The 22,962-nt window shown below is 36.2% G+C and overlaps 1 protein-coding gene across 1 annotated transcript in view; it reads left to right on the top strand.

Annotated features, from left to right (window-relative positions):
* Positions 1-21,975, top strand: part of UQCC1 (ubiquinol-cytochrome c reductase complex assembly factor 1) — a 32,182-nt gene extending 10,207 nt beyond the window's left edge. Inside the window, exons 4-10 of the mRNA XM_070939925.1 lie at positions 93-194; positions 1,837-1,909; positions 4,507-4,564; positions 8,338-8,446; positions 17,910-17,987; positions 20,522-20,635; positions 21,707-21,975. Of these exons, the coding sequence (XP_070796026.1) occupies positions 93-194; positions 1,837-1,909; positions 4,507-4,564; positions 8,338-8,446; positions 17,910-17,987; positions 20,522-20,635; positions 21,707-21,841 (669 nt within the window). The 3' untranslated portion in view covers positions 21,842-21,975. The remainder of the gene's footprint in view (positions 1-92; positions 195-1,836; positions 1,910-4,506; positions 4,565-8,337; positions 8,447-17,909; positions 17,988-20,521; positions 20,636-21,706) is intronic.
* Positions 21,976-22,962: the final 987 nt, after the last annotated feature.

Here is a 22,962-nt window from a genome sequence, read left to right as displayed (position 1 = left end):
TCAGATCTGGCATTTAGAGCTGAATATAGTTTTAACTTTTTGAAATCTACGAATGAAAATGTGAATTTTATAATTTTTTGCTTTTATTATAGGTTTTTAGAAGTTCCGCTCAGCCATCTGAAGAGAAAGTAGGCACTTTCACAAAGATAATAGAAGCAATGGGATTTACAGGGCCACTAAAATATAAAAAATGGGTAAATATTTTTCTTCTTAAGTCTGATCCTCTTCTTCATAAACTTGTTACTTGTATTTGGTCTACATTTTGCTGGAACACCAAATTCCTAGTCTAGAGAAGTAATGACTGTATTTTATAGAATAATCCTATTCATGCTTATTCAGAAGCATTGAATTATCCTTGGCATACTTTGAGATAAGGATGTTTATAGGACTGCAGCTATTATACTTGAAGATCAAAAATGCTAATTTTGGCTGAATATTTTCTGCATGTTTAATTATGACATAACATGCTGTGGATTGACTTAACGTTTTTCTTCTTTTCTGACCTTTGAGTAGTCTTTGAATGGCTTTTAATCATGTTCATGATAGCAGGGCAGAAATAAATTTCTATATACTGATGTATTGATGCCACATAATAAAATCTCCAATTTACCTAGCAATATCTGTAATCACAGATTATAGATGCATGAGCCAAAGGGTATTTTTATGTGATCATCTCATCAAGGTTTACTTTAAGATGTTGTTTTAGGAAAGACTAACCATACAGTATTGTTTCTTGATAAGATAACACCATTTTTAAAGTACCTGACAGGATGTTTCAGATAAAGTCAAGAATGTTTACTACCATTGAATCTTAGAGTTAGAAGGGGCCTAAGAGATTAGCGAGTTCAGTACGTGCACACTACAGGATTCACCGCACAACCCCAGTTGATCTAGCCAGGATAGAGAATAATGCTCTGAAAAAAGCAGATCCCACTTAAATAATAGGATAAAATAAAATATGAAAAAATATTTCAATTTGGATTCTTGTACTGAGGTTAGGGTTAGACACTTTTATTTATTATTTTATTTTATTATTTTATTTATATGCCGCCCTTCTCCGGAGACTCAGGGCGGCTTACAATGTGCTAAGCAATAGCCTTCATACTTTTGTATATTTATACAAAGTCAGCTTATTGCCCCCACAAACTGGGTTCTCAATTTACCTACCTTAGAAAGGATGGAAGGGTGAGTCAACCTTGAGCCTGGCGAGATTCGAACTTACAGTAATTGCAGGCAGCTGAATGATAATAACAGGCTATTAGTCTGCTGCGCCACAGGCGCCTTTAGCCCGTTTATAACTAAATGACACTTCTATTTTTATGATAATGGTATCAATGAAGAATTGGCATGTTTGGAATAGGAAAAAATATAAGATTGGATGAATGTGTTCTAAATATAATGGCATGGGATTGATAATGCTTTCAGACCCAGTGTAATTATTCAAAATTCTCCTAAATTCAGTTTAGGCTGTGAACAGCCTAAACATCTCAGAGATTAAATACATCTGAAGGCTCATGTTAGTGGAAATGAAGTATTGCTAATTAAGTTATTCTAAACTGAATATTGTTAAATGAAATTATATAACTAGTTTAATATATTGTGATGCAATAATCCTTTTAGTTGGGTTTTTATTTTGTATGTTACCGTTTTGCTATTTGTGAGATGGGCAGTTATATAAATTGGTTTAGTTAATAATGCATATTTAGCTAATAATAAATGATATATAAATATGAATCTCAAAATATAGAGGTACATTTATGTATTTTTGCAGAAGTTTCTTTAGTAAAAAATAGAAATGATATAACATTGTACTAAGTATATGTCTTTTTTCTTCAGAAAATTAGAATAGCTGCACTACGCATGTATACATGCTGCGTGGATAAAATAGACTATGAAGAATTCTTTAACAGTAAGTTCTCCATCGTCTTCTCCTCTCTTCTCTCTTCGCTATCCTGTTATTTTGATAGAAATAAGATAGCTTACAAAATTCAGATCTTGCCATTTGCCTCCTCTGAATTGCTTTGTAAGGATTATCACACAGCCACATAATACATACTGAAAAGAAGATGAAGGAAATTATTTATATCTAATTGACAATTTCTTTAAACAAAATATATATGAAAATGCCATTACAACTGAGCACTGATTTTTTTGCTCACTGAGGCTAACAAATTTTATTCTAAGGCTGTGATGGCGAACCTATGGCACGCGTGCTGGAAGTGGCACGCAGAGCCATCTCTCCGAGCACACGAGCCATCGCCTGTTGCTCTTCCAGGTTCCAGCACGCTGGCCAGCTGGTTTTCATGCTCGGGGGAGCACTGGAAACTGGAAGAGCAGCCGCTCTTGTGTGTACCAGGAAGATGATCTCCTGGTTTCCGAAATGCGCATGTGCACTGGCCAGCTAGTCTTCGTGCCCACATGCGCGCCAGAAACCGGAAGATCAGGTGGCTGGTGTGCATGTGCGTGCTGGAAACTGAAGATCATCTTCCCGGCGCACACATGCACACCAGATGGCTGCTCTTCCAGTTTCCAGCGCTCCCGCACACGTGAAGACCTGCTAGCCGGCACGCCAGAACCCGGAAGAGCAAGGGGAGCAGAGCTACCAGCCAGGATGGGTGGGCTGGGGCTTCCCTCCCTCCCCGCATTCTTGCACGGCTTCTTTCATGGCTCCAACCCTCCAGTCCACGGCACTGACGCGCAGTCGTGGTCCAGAGCGCCTAACCGCTGGGGGCGAGGGGGCAGTAGCAGTTCTCGCGCTGCTGATTCTGGCCGGATGCTGGAGCAGCCAGGAGGAGGAGCTACCATCAGGGAGGCGAGCTGCCCCAGGAGGGCCGGAGGAGAGCTCAACTCCTCATGCCGAGGGCCTGGCTCACCAGCGGAGGAGCAGCTGCAGGGGCCAGCCAGTTCCCTCCTGCCCCTTGCTCTGCGGCTGCGGCTGCTGCTCTTCTGCGGCTGTGGGGCTGCGCAAGACTGAGTCCGCGCAGAAGGAACGTCTGTCCGGTGCTGGGATAAGAGGTATGCCAGCCGGAAAGCGGTCACGCTCCCCTGGCAGAAGTGGAAGAAAGGGGGCCTGCGTTGGCTTGTTCTTGGTGGTGGGCTGGGGGGGATTCATCCTGGCCAGAGTTCGGGTTTCTCTTCTGGTTTCTGGAATGCACATGTGTACCGGCCAGCTGGGCGGCTGCTCCTTGGGTTTTGGCACTTGGTGCCGAAAAGGTTCGGCAACAATGTTCTAAGGCATAAGTTTTTGTGAGATGCTGCTCACTTCATCAGATATAGGGAGTAGCTTAACTGATATAAGATTTAAATATATTGGGATGGGAAAGGGAAAGGGAAAGGGAGGGGAAGATAGATGAAGATTTCATGGAAGACCAGTTATAGGTTACATAACTTATATACATAGAGGTTATACATTTCTGAATTGTAATGTGTTAAAATCTATTATGATTATTTACACCCTTATTATTTTCATTCATCTCCAATCTTGAAATGGGAGAGAAATAGGATTTCTGTTATCTCTGTTAGCACAGAAGTGTAGACGGTTGTCAGAGTCAATTCAGAACTATCCCTCTATTCCTACTCAGTTAGTTTACTTGGGCTCCAGCAGGAAAAGCAAGAAGGATGTGGGACCATGACAGACAGACATGGGCTACAGGGAAGTGTCAGACTGTAGCTTCTTGTTTCTGTAAAAGCCATTGCCAGACATTTAAGGGAAGTCTGGTTGGGAAGGGGAGCACCATCTCAGACCCTGTTCTCTTATCCCCACAGGAGACCCACAAGACGTCTATGATTAATAGAATTGTAACGTGCAACGTGCCCCAATAAAAATGAAACATCATTCCTTAAAAGGAATTATGCATCCCCTGAAATATTTGGCACAGCTGCTTAAAAAGCTTGCCCAGGTCATCTTTGAATTGGTTGTCTTTAGATTGACTAAAAATCTGAATATAAAATCACTAAAATCCCATGGGATTTAATAACTGAGTGAGATTTCATAAAGGCTTTGGACAGAGCACTTAACACCATTGTGAAAGCTCGTAAGATGTTGCCTAGAAAGATTGCTGACTTTGAATTCCTATGTTAAGTAATGCCCAGTGATAATTTATGGTAATTATATGATATACACAAAAATTGTTTTTATACCACATTGCTTAAAATGTATCATGTGGTTTGTCACAAAGTACTAGTTTATCAAAAAGCAAATTGCAGAGTCCAACATATTCCCTACTAACACAAACATTAAAATACTGACTCACCATGTTAATATACATGGATAGTTTTATCCACCAGCACCAAAACTCTGATCTCCTCCAGTTTCTCTCAAGTTTTATAGGCTTACGTGTCAATCTAGCACTGGAAAAAAAAGAATTACCTTAGGTATGCACATGCATATGTGCAGATTTTTTCCTCCTTGTATGTGCAGAGTAGATGTGTATGCAAGCCAATTCATGCATGTTTTTACATGTTTAAGTATAAAATACATTTTCACTCACTACATTCATTTTTAAGAATTACAGATCCCTGACACTTTCAACTCTTGGTTTTTAATAGCACAACTTCATGTCTGGTAAGTAAAGCTCTTTAAAGTTACATTTACTACAACTCTTGTATCAAGAAAAGGAGAAAATTGTCATTTGGCTAAACCATGTTAAATGTGTGCCAGATTTTTTTTTTAAAAAATTTCAACATGCTATTTCTACTAGTTTCTTCACTCTACTAGTTTAAAAGCTTCATTCAGCCTGAATGGAAAAGTCTTTTATTTATCTGTTTTTAGGAAAAGCTCACATTTACGTAGGAGTTCTTTGAATTGTGAGAACTTGTGGTAACTTGACTTACTAGTTGTCAGAAGCCTTTAACAAATTATAGCATTAACATTTACATTTTTACCTCTAAAACCTAACTACAGGTTATATGAGTGCCAAGTTGGTTTCATGTGGAATATTTAACACCTCAAAGTGATTTTTTCCTTCATTAGTTAAATAATCATCCAAGAAAAATAACTAGGCAAAACTTAATTTTTAACTAAAGTTAGGGGCTTGGGAAGGTCAGAATGATAGAATAATAAATAATAAAGAAAGGAATCATTATTTTCCATTTGTTTGCCTTTTAGAAATTAATTACATTAGATGTAAATTGTTTTGTAAAAATATTGACAAATTAATTTTAACAATACATTTCATTGTTTTACAATAAATTTTTTGTGGTAAGTACTTCTGAAAAAAATTCTTATGTTTATTTTTAAACATATTTAATGAAAACCTTAATTGGAATATGCTACCATAAATAAACTCTTGTGACTTTTAAAAAGAATGTTTCTATTTTTTTTCCTGTTTTCATAAAGTATAAATGCAATTCTGTAGTTTACTTAGAATTACCTCTCACGTAGGTTAGCAATACCAGTTCTCAAGTTAGTGAACATTAGTATGAACCATATTCTAAAAATAATGGCTTGGCTATTTTCATATTTTTGAAGGTGGGCAACATCAAACAAATAGTCGCTGTAATTTATTTTGTCAAATAACTATTTTTTGAAAAATGTGTTTAAAAAAGATGATAGGTTAAAATAAGCAACAGTAATATCCTTATTATAATGAAGGAAGTAGAAGAATGAATATGTGAATGAAAAATCTGTACTTGCTTTACGAAAAAAAGTCACCATTTCCTGTTGTGCCATACAATGTTATATTTATCAGAATCAAAATAGTTTTGGTGATGTATACAACTTTAGCTTCAAGAAAAATGTCCTTCACCAGTTAACTCCCAAGATTCCCAGGAAGCATGGCTGATAATGAGGAGTGATGGAAGGAATTTAGTAACACGTTACCTAGTCCAGTTCTAATTTTCCTAGCCTTGCTACCTAGATCTGCCCAGGGCTTCAGTTCCAGGATTGCCTGGAATTCATTGAAGAAATAATTTGGCTAATGTATGGAAAGAAAATACATTGATATATATAACAATGATTGATTTGTCAGGTCTGAGGAGAGAAGTCAGCACTAGAGCATGGTAAAATCTTTGTTTATGAATTGAGAAGCTGTGTAAATTATGAAATATGAATTTGGAAAAATGGATATCAAAGCAAGTATATCTGGTTTCTAAACTATGATAATGCAGCGGAATGTTCACTTAAGAAATTAATAAGTGGGTAAAGAAAATTTCAAAAACTTATAAAATTATTAACTGAATGTTTAAATGTAGCCTTATGGTAAAAAATAAGTTTTGCAGCTGTGTTGATCTGGCTAGAAAGTCTGTCATTTTAATCTCAAGTGGCAGTTAATGTAAAGGGGAGACTCATTCCAGTTTCCATGACCTCATTCAGAGTGTTGCTAAATTGCTGTGTGACAGCACAATGCATCTAAATTCACTGCAACTTTTCAAGCATTGCGTTAAAGGCACGTTGGGAATTAGTGTAGATTTTTATTTCAGACAGTAATAATTGCATTAGTTTCTGTGATTTTTTAAATTAGTACTATGCAAGGCTTTGTCTTTGCTTCCAGAAAGGTATGTGTCAGGACTGTGTTGGCTCACCAATTTACATCTCTTTAAAAGCAGACCTTTATTTTCTCAGGACTGTGCAGCAGGGAGCTATTTTAAAGAGTTATTGAATCCCATTTTTTAACATGGCAATTGGAGGAGTGGTAGATTATTGGGCACAGTAGCTATAGTTGTATGCCTCAGTCCCTCCAACTAGCTGGTATTAGTTTACTGCCACATCTTGTGGCACAACTGTAGTCCAATTGAAAGCTGCTCTCCAATGAAGGGGTACAACAATGTAGTGTGCTGGAGGGAAATGCCAGGAAGGGATGCTTGCTTGTTATCATGAGAAGATGGATCATGGTGTGAGAGAACATTCTGCAACAAATACATCCATCCTGGCTCAACAACAAAAAGGGTTTAGTAAAAGTCTGCTATTTTGAAGACCTTAGCAAGCCAGCAAGAATTTACTTATTCTCTGACAGCTTTGTGTTTTTAGTTGGAGGTACAAATCCATCCAAGGGTAGTGAATCCCCAGAATTCTGTTCCTCCCATCCTCACACCTGATTATTATCCAAATACTCTTACTCTGATTTTCCCTTCACATGATCTGATTTATCCTAGAAATTCATATACTTTTGCCACATACAAATATGCACAGTGTGCTCTACCTGGGGCTGCCATTGAAGAATACTTGAAACCGCATCTGATTTATAATTCTATGACACCTCAGTTAGTAATTGCTCATATAACTCCTTTTCTGGTTGCCAGTAAGCTTCCTTGTGCAATTCAAGGTTTTTCCATCAGCAAGATCTGGTACACTGAGAATGTTCCAGGTCTCAACTTTAAAACGGTGCCATTTGATATTGTTCTAACACAAACTCTAGCATTAAACTCTTCTCTCTAGGAGGGGCATTTTTATTTTGCCAAAATCTGAAAATTTATAAAAATGGACCAAAAGAAGCAAAACAACTATTTCTTATACATTTAGATTGTATTTCCTACCTGTGGTTCATGCTGGTTTAATTGTGTCTATATTGTTGTTTTTTTGATGACCATATCTTTTCTTTTATGCACCAAGACAAATTCCTTGTGTGTCCAATATCACTTGGTCAATAAAATAGTCTAGTCTAGTCTATTTTCTATTCTATTCTATATATTACCACCCACACAGTACTTTCAAAATATTGTCAAAATCCAAAATTTAGAATAACCCATGAAGAACCAGTACCTCTTTTAATACACTGAATTGTTAGCTTCAAGAGTGACGTTGTTTTAGCACAGAAATTAAAAGTCCTTGATACATACATTGGATTTGTTCTCTTTTTCAAAGGAATTGATTCTTTATTTGGAAGAATTGATACCAAAAGATATATGGTAACCTTACATATTCTCATTTTAGGAGACGGCCTGATTTCCATGTTTAGTTGAATATTGATTCTAATGAATTGAATCTGTGGCTTCAGTCTTAACACATATTTGCCTGGGATTAAATGTTAGTTGAAAACAATTGGAGTTTTAAGTACATATGTCTAAAAGTGAGATTCTGAATGGATTTTCTTTGCTGCCTTTTTGATAATTTATTAATATTGCAGCCCTATAGCTGGAAGACAGCTAAAAGAAATCATATAAGTAAATCAGCCACTTTCCTGTGATCTGTAGAATGTTGTGACTGTGTTCTGTGGAATGCTCTACTGGAAGTTGTGTTATTTTATATTCCAAAATGATTTTACTATGTACTCTTAAAATCAGAATTTTTACCATTCTCTTAAAATTTGTTTCATTTTTGGTTTATTTCTTTTCAATATATTTTCCATCTTTATTTTTGTATGTGTCTGTATTTTTAAAAAATGATTTGCTTTCCTCTAGGATGTGCTTAGTACGAATGAAACAAGAGGGCCGAGCAGGAAAATACATGTGTTACTATATAGTATATGCTATGTGGGAAGATGCTGAGCAACGTGGGAAGGTTATGGGAGTGAGTATTTCTTGATATGGATTCATTTTTTTAAAAAAATTGATTTATATGCCGCCCTTCTCCGGAGACTCAGGGCGGCTTACAATGCGTTAAGCAATAGCTTTCATACTTTTGTATATTTATACAAAGACAGCTTATTGCCCCCACAAACTGGGTCCTCATTTAACCTACCTTAGAAAGGATGGAAGGCTGAGTCAACCTTGAGCCTGGTGAGATTCGAACTTACAGTAATTGCAGACAGCTGGTGTTAATCACAATGCTTTTAGTCTGCTAAACTACCAGGCCCAGTAGAACACTCCATTGAACACTTAAGTATCTTCTTCATTCTATTTTGTTCATGAATACACAATAGAATTATATTAGGGACGTATGTGAAGAAAAATTGGAGGCTAATGTGCGTATGAAAGTAGTATTGCTCAGACTGGCAAATTACTTCATCTTAGCTCATGCCTTGACCCTTTTCTACGTTTCGTCTCACACACGCACACACCCCGGCAGCGGTTGAGGCACAATGCTATGTTCATTATTATCACAGAAATGGAAAGATGTTGCTAGTAGAAAATCCCAGATTGTTTTAAACTTGAAATCCCAAATATGAAAATAATTTAATAAATACTACTTTACTTAATAGTGCTATGAACAGTAACAACAGCAACAACAATAATAATAATGTATAGCTGAGTGACCTTGGGCCAGTCATTCTTTCTCAGCCCAAGTTACCTCATAATACAAATTGTATTAGTATTTTCTGAATTTAAAAACAAATTCTCAATAACTCAACTTATGTATTAGTTTTAAAAAGACTTGCTGTTTAATTCAGAACAATTCACTTTTTTGTCACTTTTTTATCACTTTTGAAGAATTTATAGCAGAGAGAGTAAATCTCTCTTTTAAACAGTAAAAATTAAAGATGCATTCCAGGCTAAAAGAGAAATTACAGTCCATGTATATAAATTGAATAGTATAAATTGATTACTATACAGCCTAGTGGTGGGATTCAAAATTTTTTACTACTAGGTTCTGTGGGTGTGACTTGGTGGGCGTGGCATGGTCGGCACAGCAGGGGAAGGATACTGTAAAATCTCCATTCCCTCTCCACACCAGGGGAAGGATACTGTAAAATCTCCATTCCCTCCCCACTCCAGGGGAAGGATACTGTAAAATCTCCATTCCCTCCCCACTCCAGGGGAAGGTTATTGCAAAATCCCCATTTCCTCCTGATCAGCTGGGAAGCAGAGAATAGATGGGGGCGGGGCCAGTCAGAGGTGGTATTTACTGGTTCTCCAAACTACTCAAAATTTCTGCTACTGGTTCTCCAGAACTGTTCAGAACCTGCTGAAACCCACCTCTGATATAGCCAGTCAGTAGTTTTAACAGTATAAGTGCCATAAAGAAATATAAGGTCCAGCTATATACAGTTGTTCAATGAAGCTTTCTTTAAATGCAAACTTTAGAATAATTTTAAAAAATAACATTGCTGAAGAAAATAAAATCAAGAAAGTAATTTGGAAAAGCAAGTAAATGCTACAACAAATTGCATGTTGTGGTAACACATAGCTAGTGTATACATAGAGTTGCTTTATGAGGGAAATGGGCAGTCTCTAAATATGATAAGGAAATTACAGTAAGTAATGTAGAAATGATATATGATTATAGATTGAGATATGGCCATTTTCTTTAGTTTTACAACTTGCTATTTGATGTTACCAATGTGAGAACATCATGATTTGAATCAAGGCATTTTCATTTCCAACTTATGCTTTTCCTAGTTTTAAACAGTATATTAATTCATAGACCGGCTGTTAAAATTGCTGCAATTTGAATCTTAGCTGCAAAATGTTGGGACCCTTTAACCTGGGTTCTTTCAACACTTTTGATTGTTGGCAAGAGGGAACCAAAACTTGACACAGCTGTAAAAACAAAAAGAAAGCCTTTGGCCTCAGCAATTCTACTGGTGCTGGCAGGTTTCATATATAAATTTTATTCTGTTGCCCCTAAAACTCGAAGTTACTTTTGTTGGTTACATATCAGGTGGGTCCAGTTTTGTGGCTAACCAGTGTTTATCTAATTTTTCCACTTCTGATTTTTCTACCAAACTTTTAAAAAAGCATAAAAATTAGTTTGATATTGTGATTTAAAAGTGTTAATTGTAACATTAGGTATCATTAAAAAAAAACTCACTCAAAAACTCAAAACTTTTTAATTCTGGCTGTGTAATTTACAGACACAGTTGTCAAAAATGCCAGCTATTCAGTTTTGTGAGTTTGAGCTAAAACATAGGCTTTATTTTTGTAAAATGTAAATATGTAAACTGCTGCATAAAAAACAATACTCACCTCAATCACCACTACCATCATCTTGATAAATATGACTCAATAAGGTAAGCATATGGGTAATCATATCCTATTTTATTATCTGAATATACATGAATATTTTGCTTATGCATTGAGTTTCTATATTTCTCTTCTTTTGAGTTGCATTACAGTTTTAAATGATGTTTATATTCCATCCAAATAGGGATATATAGTGGATATCAGCTTGAGAATCAGAATATTAAATCATACTTCGAGGTTAGCTTCTCATCATCCCATCTTGTTCCAAACTGGTGGTCATAATGTTCCATTTTGATTTAAACAAAAAGTTGTGTCTAATTAAAGGTTTTGTGGCTTAATCAGTTTGCTGCAGGTGGGATGCTATAAACAGGTTATGCCTAACTTCCATTAAGCAAGGTATAATTGTCTATAATTGTCTACAGGCTCTCTGTGAGACAGAGGACTTCATAGTAATTTGTAAATTGACTCATAGTCTGAGAAATATAAAAGTTAGAAATCTTTTAGAGTAGTGGTGTACAAGAGTGGAGTGGGGTTATTTTTCTGAAATAAGGGCCACATTTGGGTTGAAAGCTACACTCAAAAAGCTAGGGAATCAGCCTGAACAAAAAATTAAGTTGGTTTCATTTAATTTATCTTTACATTTGATTTAATTTACTATTAACTTTAGTTAACACAAATGTAGTTACTTTCCAATCATGTCAATTCTTCTGTCAGTAAAAAATATAATTTGTTACAAAAGTTAAAACTCTTGTGAAGGCCACATCTAAGGTTTCAGGAGCCATTGATCCTGAAATCACAAAGTCTACATTTTCGTTATAAAGCAAAGTAGTCAAACAATGGTATCAGAAATGTACTTGGGCCTGTACTTGTGTTCTGCAGCTCTCAAACTTTGAAAATTGACATCATGTTATGCTATCATGTTGAAGCAGGGAGGAAAACGTTACCATAAGCTCTTAATGCCCATGTCACATAATAAAAAAAAGACAAAAACCAGCATACTTTTAAATGGCCTTATTCAAGTAAGTGATGCATTTCTGCATACTTTGAATCATTGTGAATCTATAGCAGATCTCCCCTCTGCTAATGTGAAGTGCCAGTTCCACAAAGTTGTTCATTCTCTGTTCTAGAACTAAGCATTTTGGCTAAAAACCTGTCAGTGAATTCTGTTAAGTGGACCCTGCTGATTTTTCTCAGTTATTTTTCAGTTGCCTCAATGAAAAGATGATGCAAACCTCTTTCTCGGGTACCAGATGGGAGCATTTTCCAGGCTATTTCTTTTCATTGTAATCCAGTAATTGCCTTTATGTTATAACTTGTGGTACAGATTCTCAGCATTTAATGGTTTATGGTTCTGAAAGTTGTTTAGGCACCTTTAGAAAGTAAGTGGTATTGTAGTTACTTGCTTGGGTTCTCAGATTTATACAAAGCAGGCATGGCATGGTCATTTTTAATGTATTTATTTCTTTTAGCAATAGATTCTGTACTATTGTGGTCTCTGCTTTTGAGTCCATACCATTGCCCACTTTTATGATCATATAAGGAGTTATTCTTTACAATTCGAGAAATTATTTTTTTTCTGATTTTGTTGTTTGGAAGCTTATGTAGTCAATGCTGTAATTGGAAACCAAGAAACCAGTAGAAGAAACTACATTTGATATCATTGCTCCTTCTCTTGATCTTGGAATACATCCTCTCCATGATGCTTACTCTATACTATGTGTATAGATGACTGCTTTTTCAGAAAAGCACCTGAACTTGCAAAATATGTTTTTTAGAGTCGATAATTAATTACATAACATATTCTCTTTTCTCACAGTAAGTACTAACATTATACAATTATATTGTGGTGTACTGTCCTTCCTTGGGGAACCTTGACTTGATACTTTCTACACACAGTAAAAAATAGGAAAGCCTTTATCCTTAGCATTCTCACACTTTTATTCATGTTCTTACTGTCTCAGCAGCAATTGAAACCTTGAATTTAAAGGATGGATCTTTTTTCTCTTGTCCCTTTTTCTTGCTTTTCCAGGGGATAACATGTACAATTCACCAACTTTCAATAATATTATTCTCCTGAATGCTTCTAAACTCACATGAAGAGCCATCTAAAATTGTACAGTCAAATAAATTTTGAATAATATCTATTATAAATTGATTTATGCAATATCAAATAGAAGTATACCTACAAGTTGTTGAGATATCTAAACCATTGTTAATGTTTACTTATCCCCGATCTTCATTTTTTAAAAAATTTCAAGGAGAGTTTAAATCTTGTAGAAACTGTGTGCAAAGATCGGATTTTGAAATTAGTATTCCTTGTGGCAAATAAACATTTATTTTAAACAAAACATTGCTCTCATGTTGAAGGGGCGCTGTAATCCCAGTACATCTAAGACTTGTTTGTTCAGTATAAAATCCTGATTTGTAGCTGAGCCTGCCTTAAAAATTGTACAAGATGATAGGAGCAGGAAGGGGCCATCCAGCCCAATATGCCAACCACATTTTAATTTATCTTAATCCTACCTTCCTGCTTTTCCTCCAGACCACTCAGGCCCCTCCTTTTCCAGAAACACATTGAAGTGTTTCTTGAATTCATGTATTGATTCTGCACATGGAGTACAATGAAGTCTTTGTTTTATGTTAGGTAGAACTATTTATACTTGGTAGCCCCTCTTACTTTCCCTCATTATGACTTGATTTCACTGAAGTTTACTAAGGTTACTTCATACTGCACTAGTAAAGCGGAAAGAATCTGGCTATAAGCAACTAAAATAAAACTTCCAATCCTTTCTTTTCTTTTCCTGATTTGCCAGAAGATGTCCTGTCCAGTTGTAGTAGTTACAATTAATATATTCTGAATTTCATAGCTGCCCAAAGTAACAGAAGTCTAAAGTAACAAATTATATAATGAAAAAGAACCTGTAAATTTAATTAGAATTGTTAACCAAATTGAAACCCAAATATAGGAATCAAGATAATCCATTTCATCCAAGATTGTCTGTGAGCTAACTTCCACAAGAACTTTCCTAAAAATGAAGGTTGGAGACTAGTACTCTCTAGTGAGATGTTTTTAGGATAAGGTATCCCAATGTCTTTCTCCCTGTGAAACATTGAATGTTAACTTCAGGACTGCCTATTCCAGTTAGAATTTGTCCACTCAGTGTATTCTAACATAGAGTAGTTTCTGATGGTCTATATTTGATGAGAGGGAACACGGAGGCAAGCATTTTCTGTAAGAGCTCTCCACCTCAGAGGCAAGAGTGACCTCATTGCTCATAGCCTTTTGAACATTTGTTTAAATATAGTTACCTCAAAGGGGAACAGATTGTCATTCTAAAAGGGATGTGACATTTCGAATGTTGTTTGTTTTGTATGTTGTTTGAATGGTTGTTTGAATAGTGAACCATTTGGAGTAGGATACAATTGAAGTCTAAAAGCCCCATAAATAAAATATTCACTCTTCATCTTATTGGCATTGGCGCTATAGGTTTTGTTTCTGCTGGTTTACCTTCTGGAATGTCCCAGGGTGTTCAAGGGTGTCCCAGGTTCAAGATGTGGAAAGAGGCCGTTTCAGGGCAATCACGTTGAATATCCGTTTTCTCTGAATTCCAGAGACTGACCAGTTGCTGAGACTATAAAATTCTTGAGAAAATCCCTTAGAGCAACAGATTTGGTATGGATCAATTGCAGTGGTACAGTGCCAATGAATTATAAACTCATCAGAGTGCGGTCTGGCTATGACATGATGTCCACTTTCAAATTACAAACCCATCTATTTCAAAGTAAAGACTAGACATTTAAGACAAACCCATGGATGTTGTGAATTCCTAAATCATTCCAGACTCCACTCTAAAGACATGGGAACTGAAAGCTCCTAGCATTAACAGCAGAAGAATCTAAAAGTAGCCCATTGATAAGAGAGGTCTTCAGGTAGAGAGTTCAGTAGACATGCTAATAAGCAGAAAGGTAAACTGGACAGTAGAACTTTTACAAACCCTTTTTCCTACAGTCCAGTTTCAAATACTGATAATCTCATCTGTTCTCTTCACCAAGATATAAAGAGGACTAAAGTCTATTGAAAGACCACCCTGGCACCCATTTCTGACTAAGTTTTATTCCAGATATCTGCTATACCAAAAAAGAGTAATAGGGTAGTCACCATTTGATTTTGAAATTTGGTGAAACTAATGCTTCTTTGTTTCTAAATTCTAAATGGTCTTCCGATCTCTGTTGTTAAAAGAATATCGCCTTATATTCCTTTCTTTAACTGATGTGTATTTCCGTATTTTGTTAGGGTAATGTCAATACCCAACTGAGGTCAAAGTGATTCATACCAGTTTTATGTCCTTCTCTTCAGCATTGCTCTGATGGATACCATTCTTGTTTATGAAATGCAGGGTGGCGGTGCCTACATTTTGAGCATACATTATAATGATATCAATTCATTCAGCTTTATGCAAGACCTCACCTCTTATCAAAAGTTCCCCTCAAGGAAAAAAATGATAGTTTTCAGTTTATCTCATTGAGAATCTTGCTAATCCATTGATTTATAGAAACAGGCTCTTTCTTTTCAATCTCCTTCATTGAAATCAAAGTACTGAATTTTGTTCCAAATGTGCAAGTTTAGAAAATCCATAAAAAACCTTTAAGACTGGCTATCTCCCAATAATGTTTCAAGTTGCGTCAATTAATAAGTGGCCCCCTCTCTCTAATATTAGAAAGAAAAATATTTGCCTGATTCCAGAAGACATTGGATGAAAACTTTACCATAAAGTATCCCTTGTATGTATCTGTCATTAGAAATGCACAAACTTCTTAGAATTCGCAAAGACAGTACTGGTGGGATTGATGAACCATTTGGCTGTTACAACTGAGGAGCAATCTATTTATATAATAATATATAAATAAATGTTGAAGACTGGAATTCTCCAGGATTCTGGTCAACTTACTCTGTAACATTTTGTGGGTTCACTTTTTTCCTTTTACTTGAGGGCAGAGCTAGGGCAAAGAAATAATTTTTATTCACTTCAGAAAGGTTACAGCAATAAAGAAACTCTTGTTAATATCAAGGAGCATGGCAGCCAGGAGTTTTCACAGTCTGGCATTGTTTGTTTTACCAGCAATTTGGAACCTTCTGCACTCTTAAAATATTGGCAAGAAAATCTTTAACTGTTAACTGTTTTGTGGCAGGCATGCCTTGTGTAAAAGAAACCCTTGAAGAAGCAGAATTCTCTTCCTCTACTTTTGAAAAATGTGGGAAAAGTTAAAAATCCTGTAACATATATGCCGTCTTTTATGGATAATTAAAATGTCCATTTAAAAAAAAACACAGTCCAGAAATGTATAAAAATAACAAGAAATGTGTCAGAAATTACTAATAGATGGATTGGGGAAAAAAGAAGGATAATTAACAATCAAGTGTATTTATCTCTTTATAATATGTTGGATGAAAACACTGAAATGTTCAAATTAGTCATTACCAATTGCTGATTGTAACAAGAGAAATGAAAGGGGCCTTAGGTGTATGTGCTTTCCCTTCTTTTCTTCCCTTTGGCTACAAGAAGACATTTTGCTTTTGTTTTTGATTAACTATAGTTTAGCATAACATCCAAATGGCAGTGCGCTGTGATTAGTTACAATTATTATTACTTTGAAATAGACCATTGTTGGTCTATCTTGTTTTAATCATAATTGAGCTAATCGTGATTTGCATCAGAATGTTACTCTGAAATAAAGTCTTCTTGGGGCTGTGCTGTATGAAAAAGCAGAAAGCATGTACACCCAATGTTTGTTCCTGCATGTATTAATCATAGTTTATATGTTATCTCTGAGTACAATGAAGGAATCTTTTCAAAGATAGCTTTCCTATGTTATATATAAAACTAAGAATCTTAGCACATTTTGAATGAGTATCTTTTAACTCCTTAGTTCTGACAATCTGGAAACAATTTTTAAGCTCTAAGCATGCATATTTATCTGGAAGTTAAACACTGTTGGACTCATTTGGGCTTAGTTGTATCTAAAATTGCACTGTATACCTTCTGAAAGTAATCTTGAGCCATAGATTCCAGTGGCCTTTAATGCATCTGTGCTTAATTTATATTTTTGGGGATTTGGGGCACAGCCCTTAATCTGAAGCTTTCAGAAAACTTCTAGGCTTCTAGAATGATTGACTGTTTTCTCCTAAGATTCCTCACTTACTCTGATCAAAAAGCCAATATGAAAGTAATTCCAGTCCAAATTGTGGTCTTCACAGATCTATGCGGGACTTATTTTGCAGGAGAATAAGATTTAGCTATCAGCAATTATAAGTCTTCCACTATTCATAACGTTTGCAACAGGATTGTAATTTAAGATGTAATTATTGTTGAAAGCTAGATGTTGAGATTTGTGCAGTTCTGGGAAGATAGGATTGAGACAGATTGTTCAAAGAGTCCTCTCTTAAGTTTATTTTCTTTAATGAAGTCCTGTGTCTCTGGAGTTAGTCATAGAGTTTCTCCATATGAGGATAGCCCCCTTAAAATTGTGCTGTTATCCAGGGTACACTCCCCCTTCTCAGTAAAAGACTCATCCTTTTATTTATTGGCATGCTTGCTTAGCTTTCTTATCTCAATAATTCTTTTTAAAGATGCCCCCCTTTTTGCTTTAAAACTGCTATGCAAGGGATACGGTGTAAAGTGCGATTATTTTCTTTGCCTCTTGTAATATTTGTATTATGTGTTAAATAATCCTTATGGTAACATTTTTATTGCATAATAAAAATGCATCATAAATATATTATCTTGTAAGAGAGCTGCTCCCCCTGATAGAAATACGATTTATTCAGAAGCATAGTCTGTTGAGAAAAAAACATTGTCTTGAACATGCCTTCAAAGAACAATTGTGGTTGGCTGCCACGTTGCTTTTTGTTTAATAATATGGCATACTGTCCATACATTGCAAACCTATAGTAAGCTCAGTATCTGTACAAGCATCCTTCTCTTCTATACATCACAAGTCTTTCATTTTATATAATTTTATGTTCTGTGCTATCTAAAGCAAGCAAGTAGGTAAGAGACTGTAGTTTTCTTGTGCTGTTTTTGCCTCTAATACCAGTCTAAGTCAGAGAACACATTGCTTTTATCTTTCAGGTTAATTCTCTTATCCTAAGAAGAAGTCTGAGAACCTTGACAGAAGTTTTCTATGCATCTATTTTTGGATATGATGAGGTAATGGTAACAGTTACATTAAAGTTGAATATATATAGAACAGAAACAAAATATCTGTTTGTATTAACGTGAGCCTCGTTGTGGGGTCAAATGCCCTGAATATTTGTTAATATTTCCTAATATTCAATTTCTGCTATTGGTGAGAGGTGAATGAAGCTAAGAGAATGTGCTGTGGCCACTGGAAAACTATCATAGATTACAAAATTGAAAAGGTCATAAAACTCAACCCCTTGTATTAGAGAAATCCAAAATAAAATATCCATGATGGATGCCTGTCTGGTCTCTACTTGAACATCCAGTGAAGAGGACCCCACTCTGTCTCATATCTATAGCATCTCTTTGGGAAGTTGATACCAAATTGTTCATAGGAGTCTGTATTTTGCTTGAGATTTAACTTTTTTGCTCTCTGTTGAATTGTATTTGTTTTAATACCTGCTCCTGAATAACCCATCATAATGTTGAATCTGCTACCTGGATCCCCTTTTTTCTAGCCTTTCTTGATTACACATTCTGCAGTCCTGTCTATAGCTGTTAGCACACAATATTATTTTATGTAGAATAGTTAAGAGCTAATGTTGTATTTAAAAACTATGTTGTTGTCGACAGGTACTACAGGCCCAATTGTCCTTTTTATTTTGTTTTCCTTAAATATTTTAAAAATAATCTTTATTCTGTTTAGTAAAGCAAATAAGGGCTTATGTTGAAATGCTTAGAGGTTGTTAGAGGAGTAGACTTGACCATATTAAAACAAATTAGCTATGGGTTCAGGGACCCACGCTTGGGGATTGTCTAGCTTTACCAAATAGGTTTTAAGAACATTATTATGGTTATCCATATTTTAGTCTCCTCCTTTGGACTTCTGCAATGCATTTTATATGGGGTTACCCTTGAACTGTTTAAAAGCTACAAGTAATCCTGATTCTGCAAATAATTAAGTGATTGTGGTACATTATTTCCACTGGGCAAACTGCAGCAGCTGCTGTTTGGCTTCCCAGTGAATTTTTAAGATGTTGATAGTCATTCATAAAGCCCCTCTTGGACATGGTCAACCTGCTCCAGGTCCCCTCATTGAAGATCTGCAATTTTGTGAGTACCTAGTGTGTTCTCTGCTTATGTAATTCTAGTATATTGCTTTGAGTCATCTTACATGTGTCTTAGTAATCTAATAAATAAAAATGTAAAGAACAATATTTTTGACTAGGATTTATCTTATTCAAATGGGCCGATTTGGCAACTTCTTCTGGGAAGTAGAGCACACTGTGACAGAAGAAGACCCATTGCTGGTCTTCCCTACAGAGGTGAAAATGAACAGGGTAGTACTAACCTTTCTATTTAGCAGTCAATGTATTAAAAAATAGCTAGGAGAAGGTAAGAAGTGAAGCATGATCAGATATCTCAAGCATGGCAAGTCTACAACAATGGGTTTATTATAAATCCTTTATCCTCTATAGCCGTGATGGCGAACCTATGGCACGTGTGCCACAGGTGGCACGCGGAGCCATATCTGTGGGCACGCGACCATTGCCCCAGCTCAGCTCCAGCGCACATGCACATGCAGGCCAACTGATTTTCGGGCCTTCCGGGCCCACCGGAAGTCGGGAAATGGGCCATTTCCGGCCTCCAGAGGGCCTCGGGGGGGGTTGGGGAAGGCTGTGTTTGCCCTCCCCAGACTATTAGAAAGGCTCTCCCAGGCTCCTAGAAAGGCTCTGGAGTCTGGGGAGGGCGAAAAAACGGGCCTTCCGGTCCCACTGTGCCATCACGTGCCAATAGCAGGGAGAGCGCGGGGGGTTGCACGCACATGCACGGTAGGGCAGGGTGCACTGGATTATGGGTGTGGGCACGTGCACGTGCGACACTCTTGCGCTCCTCCCGCTTTTGGCACGCGATGGCAAAAAGGTTAGCCATCACTGCTCTATAGCATTGAGATGGACTGCTGGTTAAGGCACCAGACTAAAAACCAGGAAACTGGGAGATCTAGTCCTGCTTTAGGCATGCAAACGAGCTGGGTGACTTTGGGCCAGTCTCTCTTTGTCAGCCCAACCCATCTCACAGGGTTGCTGGGGCAAAAATAGGAGGAAGGAATGTTAGGTCTGTTCACTGCCTTGAGTTATTTGTTTAAAAACTAATAAAAATAGGATTTAAAAAATCTAAAATAAAAAAGCAAGGGGAAAGTAATGTCAATGACTCAGTTTGCAAGATGTTTACTTTCTGCTGTAAGAGGCCCACAATTTTTAATAGAGTTGTTGGGGGCTTTTATGAAAGCCTTGTCCGATTTCCCCCTAGCCAATCTGTTTGAGACACCATATTTCCCACTGTCACTAGCATGCTAACCATCCATTTCATGAGTTGGCTACAAAAAAAGATTGGCATGGCCTGAATGATGCTGTTGTTGGTTTGCTTGTTTGTTTGTTCTTTCTGTCTGTCATTTCTTCTTTACAACAATCCGCTGGTAAAGCATAAGTTGTCCCTTTGCTGTAAAGTCCTAGCAGCTTTTTAAAGAAAATCTGAGCATCTTCTTTAAAAATGTATTTTAGGGAATACTCTCAGATGATCATGTACTTGCAGCAGCTATCTGGAGAAATCTGTTTGAAACACATTGCAGCGATCCTAGGCAGCTGGCAATGATGGTAGAATATGTGCGCAAGCAGGTAAGCAGCATAGAATAAAGGTTCCTTTACTATTTTGTGAAAAAAAATCATGTTAGGTGAGAAGCTCTCTAGATTTTCCTTTTGGTAACTAAACTTCAGGGTTTTCCATAATATTGTGTCTCCAAAATACATGCCTTGTTTCCAGTCATTCTGCTTCTTACAGCAATTTTTAGAAATCAGTTTTTCTTCTCTAGCTGTAAAGTTCTTGACTTCTCACACCCAAGGGAAATCATGTTAGCTGCCTTTCTGCTGTATTCTGGCAGGCAAAAAAGTTTTTATTCAAGCACACATTTAATGCGTAAATTAATGGAATTCTATTAATTGGGAATTGTTACTGGGAAGAGCTATTTAGGAGCTGGTGTTTCTCAGCAACCCCTGTCCGCAATTTATCAAGACATTTACATCTGTTTCCAGTATTGCACAGCTGCTTTGAGAAGCTTTCTTCTACTGTAATGTAGTCTTTGAAAGAGATGCAGCTGCTTTAATGAAACTTAGGTGTTCATATTCCCATATGTTGTGAAGCACCTCTGAAGCTGAATGGGTGCTATTTTAACAATACATTTCCAATTGTGTTTTAATGATGGTTAATGTACATAGTTGGTTATTTTAATATATTATTAGTTATTTTGTATTTATTTAGCATTCAGCAAGTCATTTGTATGCTATTTGTTGATGGAAAGGCTGGATGTACATTAAATTAGTAAATAAATAAGTAAACAACTGGAGACTGCAATCCCTGTATGCTGGGGAATGGTTCAAAAAATATAAAGAAAAACATTTTTACGGGGGAGTTTCAGAGCTCTACCCCTAAGAGCCTCTACTGATAATCAAGAGACTTTCTGGAATTGTACTATGATAACAAAACTAGAGTATTTCAGTAGAGCAACCAGTCAAAACCACATTGACATAAATTGCATTTTAATAGTCTTAATAACAAAGAGACCCTATTCTTTCTTTCTGGAGCACTCATTAAACAAATAATGGCCCCATCTTCCATCAGTATCCTGAAGGAAGAAATCACCCTTCCAACAAATCTGTAAGTAACTTGCACTATTTTGCTGTGATTATCAGGTGCAGCATCTGGATGCTATGTCAGGAGAAGACCTGCTGCTGTCTGGGGAAGTGACTTGGCGCCCCCTAGTGGAACCTAATCCACAAAGCATTGTAAAGCCTGTTTCTCCAGTATATAATGATGAAGGACTTTGAATCCTTGTCAACCAACTTGAAAATGTTTGCTGTTGTGTATATTACCTTTATACTTGGAACAATTTCTGGAAGCAGAAACTGGGAATTGTTAGGAAAAAGCATAATAAATGCTGCATTGCTATGTTAAAAAGTGATTAAGAGTTTGTTCTTTTGTAATTATACATTCTAATAAATCTAAATACCATGGTGTTTTTAGTAGTATATATATAAATAGTTGCTACTATTTATTTGTGGAGTCTTTTACAATTATATTATCCCCAGGTCCTGGCAGCTCTGAAATTTAACCTTTTGTGGGGAAAATAACCTATCTACATGAGGCGCAAAATGTTTTCATTGGGGAAGAAAAGGATCAGTCGCCCAAATCCTATGATCTTCTTTTGCGAAGCCTGAAAAAGATGCAAAATTTGTATTATATTTTTGTATAAATATTGTCTGTCTGTAGGCAAATGTTATCTTGGGAATTGCAAGGATTGAAATAAAATTTCTTAAAGGATTGCTTGCAATTTCCCATCTCAGATCATATCCAAGGTAATATATAGAATGGGGAACACTTTCTTACTTTGCAATTCAAGAATAGAACATTTTAATGATCTTGTAGAAGTCATAACTTTCACAACCAGTCTGGAGGTAATTATTAAAAGAGCATTTATAAATGACTTGAATGTTTTTTAGAAATGCAAATAAAATCAGCTTGGATTCATCTGATGTCTGGGAAGTAGAATTTATATCTTTCCTCCCCCTTCTAATTTTGGAGAAAACTCATTTGTTGAAGCTAGTATTTGCTTTGAAATAGTAATCCCTATTGAAATTTCACCTACTGATATCTTCAAAGGATGATTATTCTAGGGCCTATAGGAGGAGAAGAAAAGGCCAAATTAATTTAGCCCCAGTAATGATCAGATTTTTTTTCTAGCGGATGTGATTTGCATTTTTAAAAAACCTGTATATTCATTGCAACTCTTTAATTTTACCATCTACTTTGGTCCTATTACCATGGCTAGAAATTATAGTATCAAGGTCCATTGTTTGGTATTATTAAGACAACTCGAAGGCTTTTTTTCTCTGCTGCTTATCAAATGCTTATCAAATTTCATTTAGAAATTATCCTGAATTGTTCATAT

Source organism: Pituophis catenifer, unplaced genomic scaffold (assembly GCF_029215685.1).
Source record: "Pituophis catenifer annectens isolate HBS135680 unplaced genomic scaffold, rPitCat1.0.hap2 SCAF_3, whole genome shotgun sequence".
In the NCBI taxonomy this organism is placed as follows: Eukaryota; Metazoa; Chordata; class Lepidosauria; order Squamata; family Colubridae; genus Pituophis; species Pituophis catenifer.
This window is presented reverse-complemented; position numbering and strand designations above follow the sequence as displayed.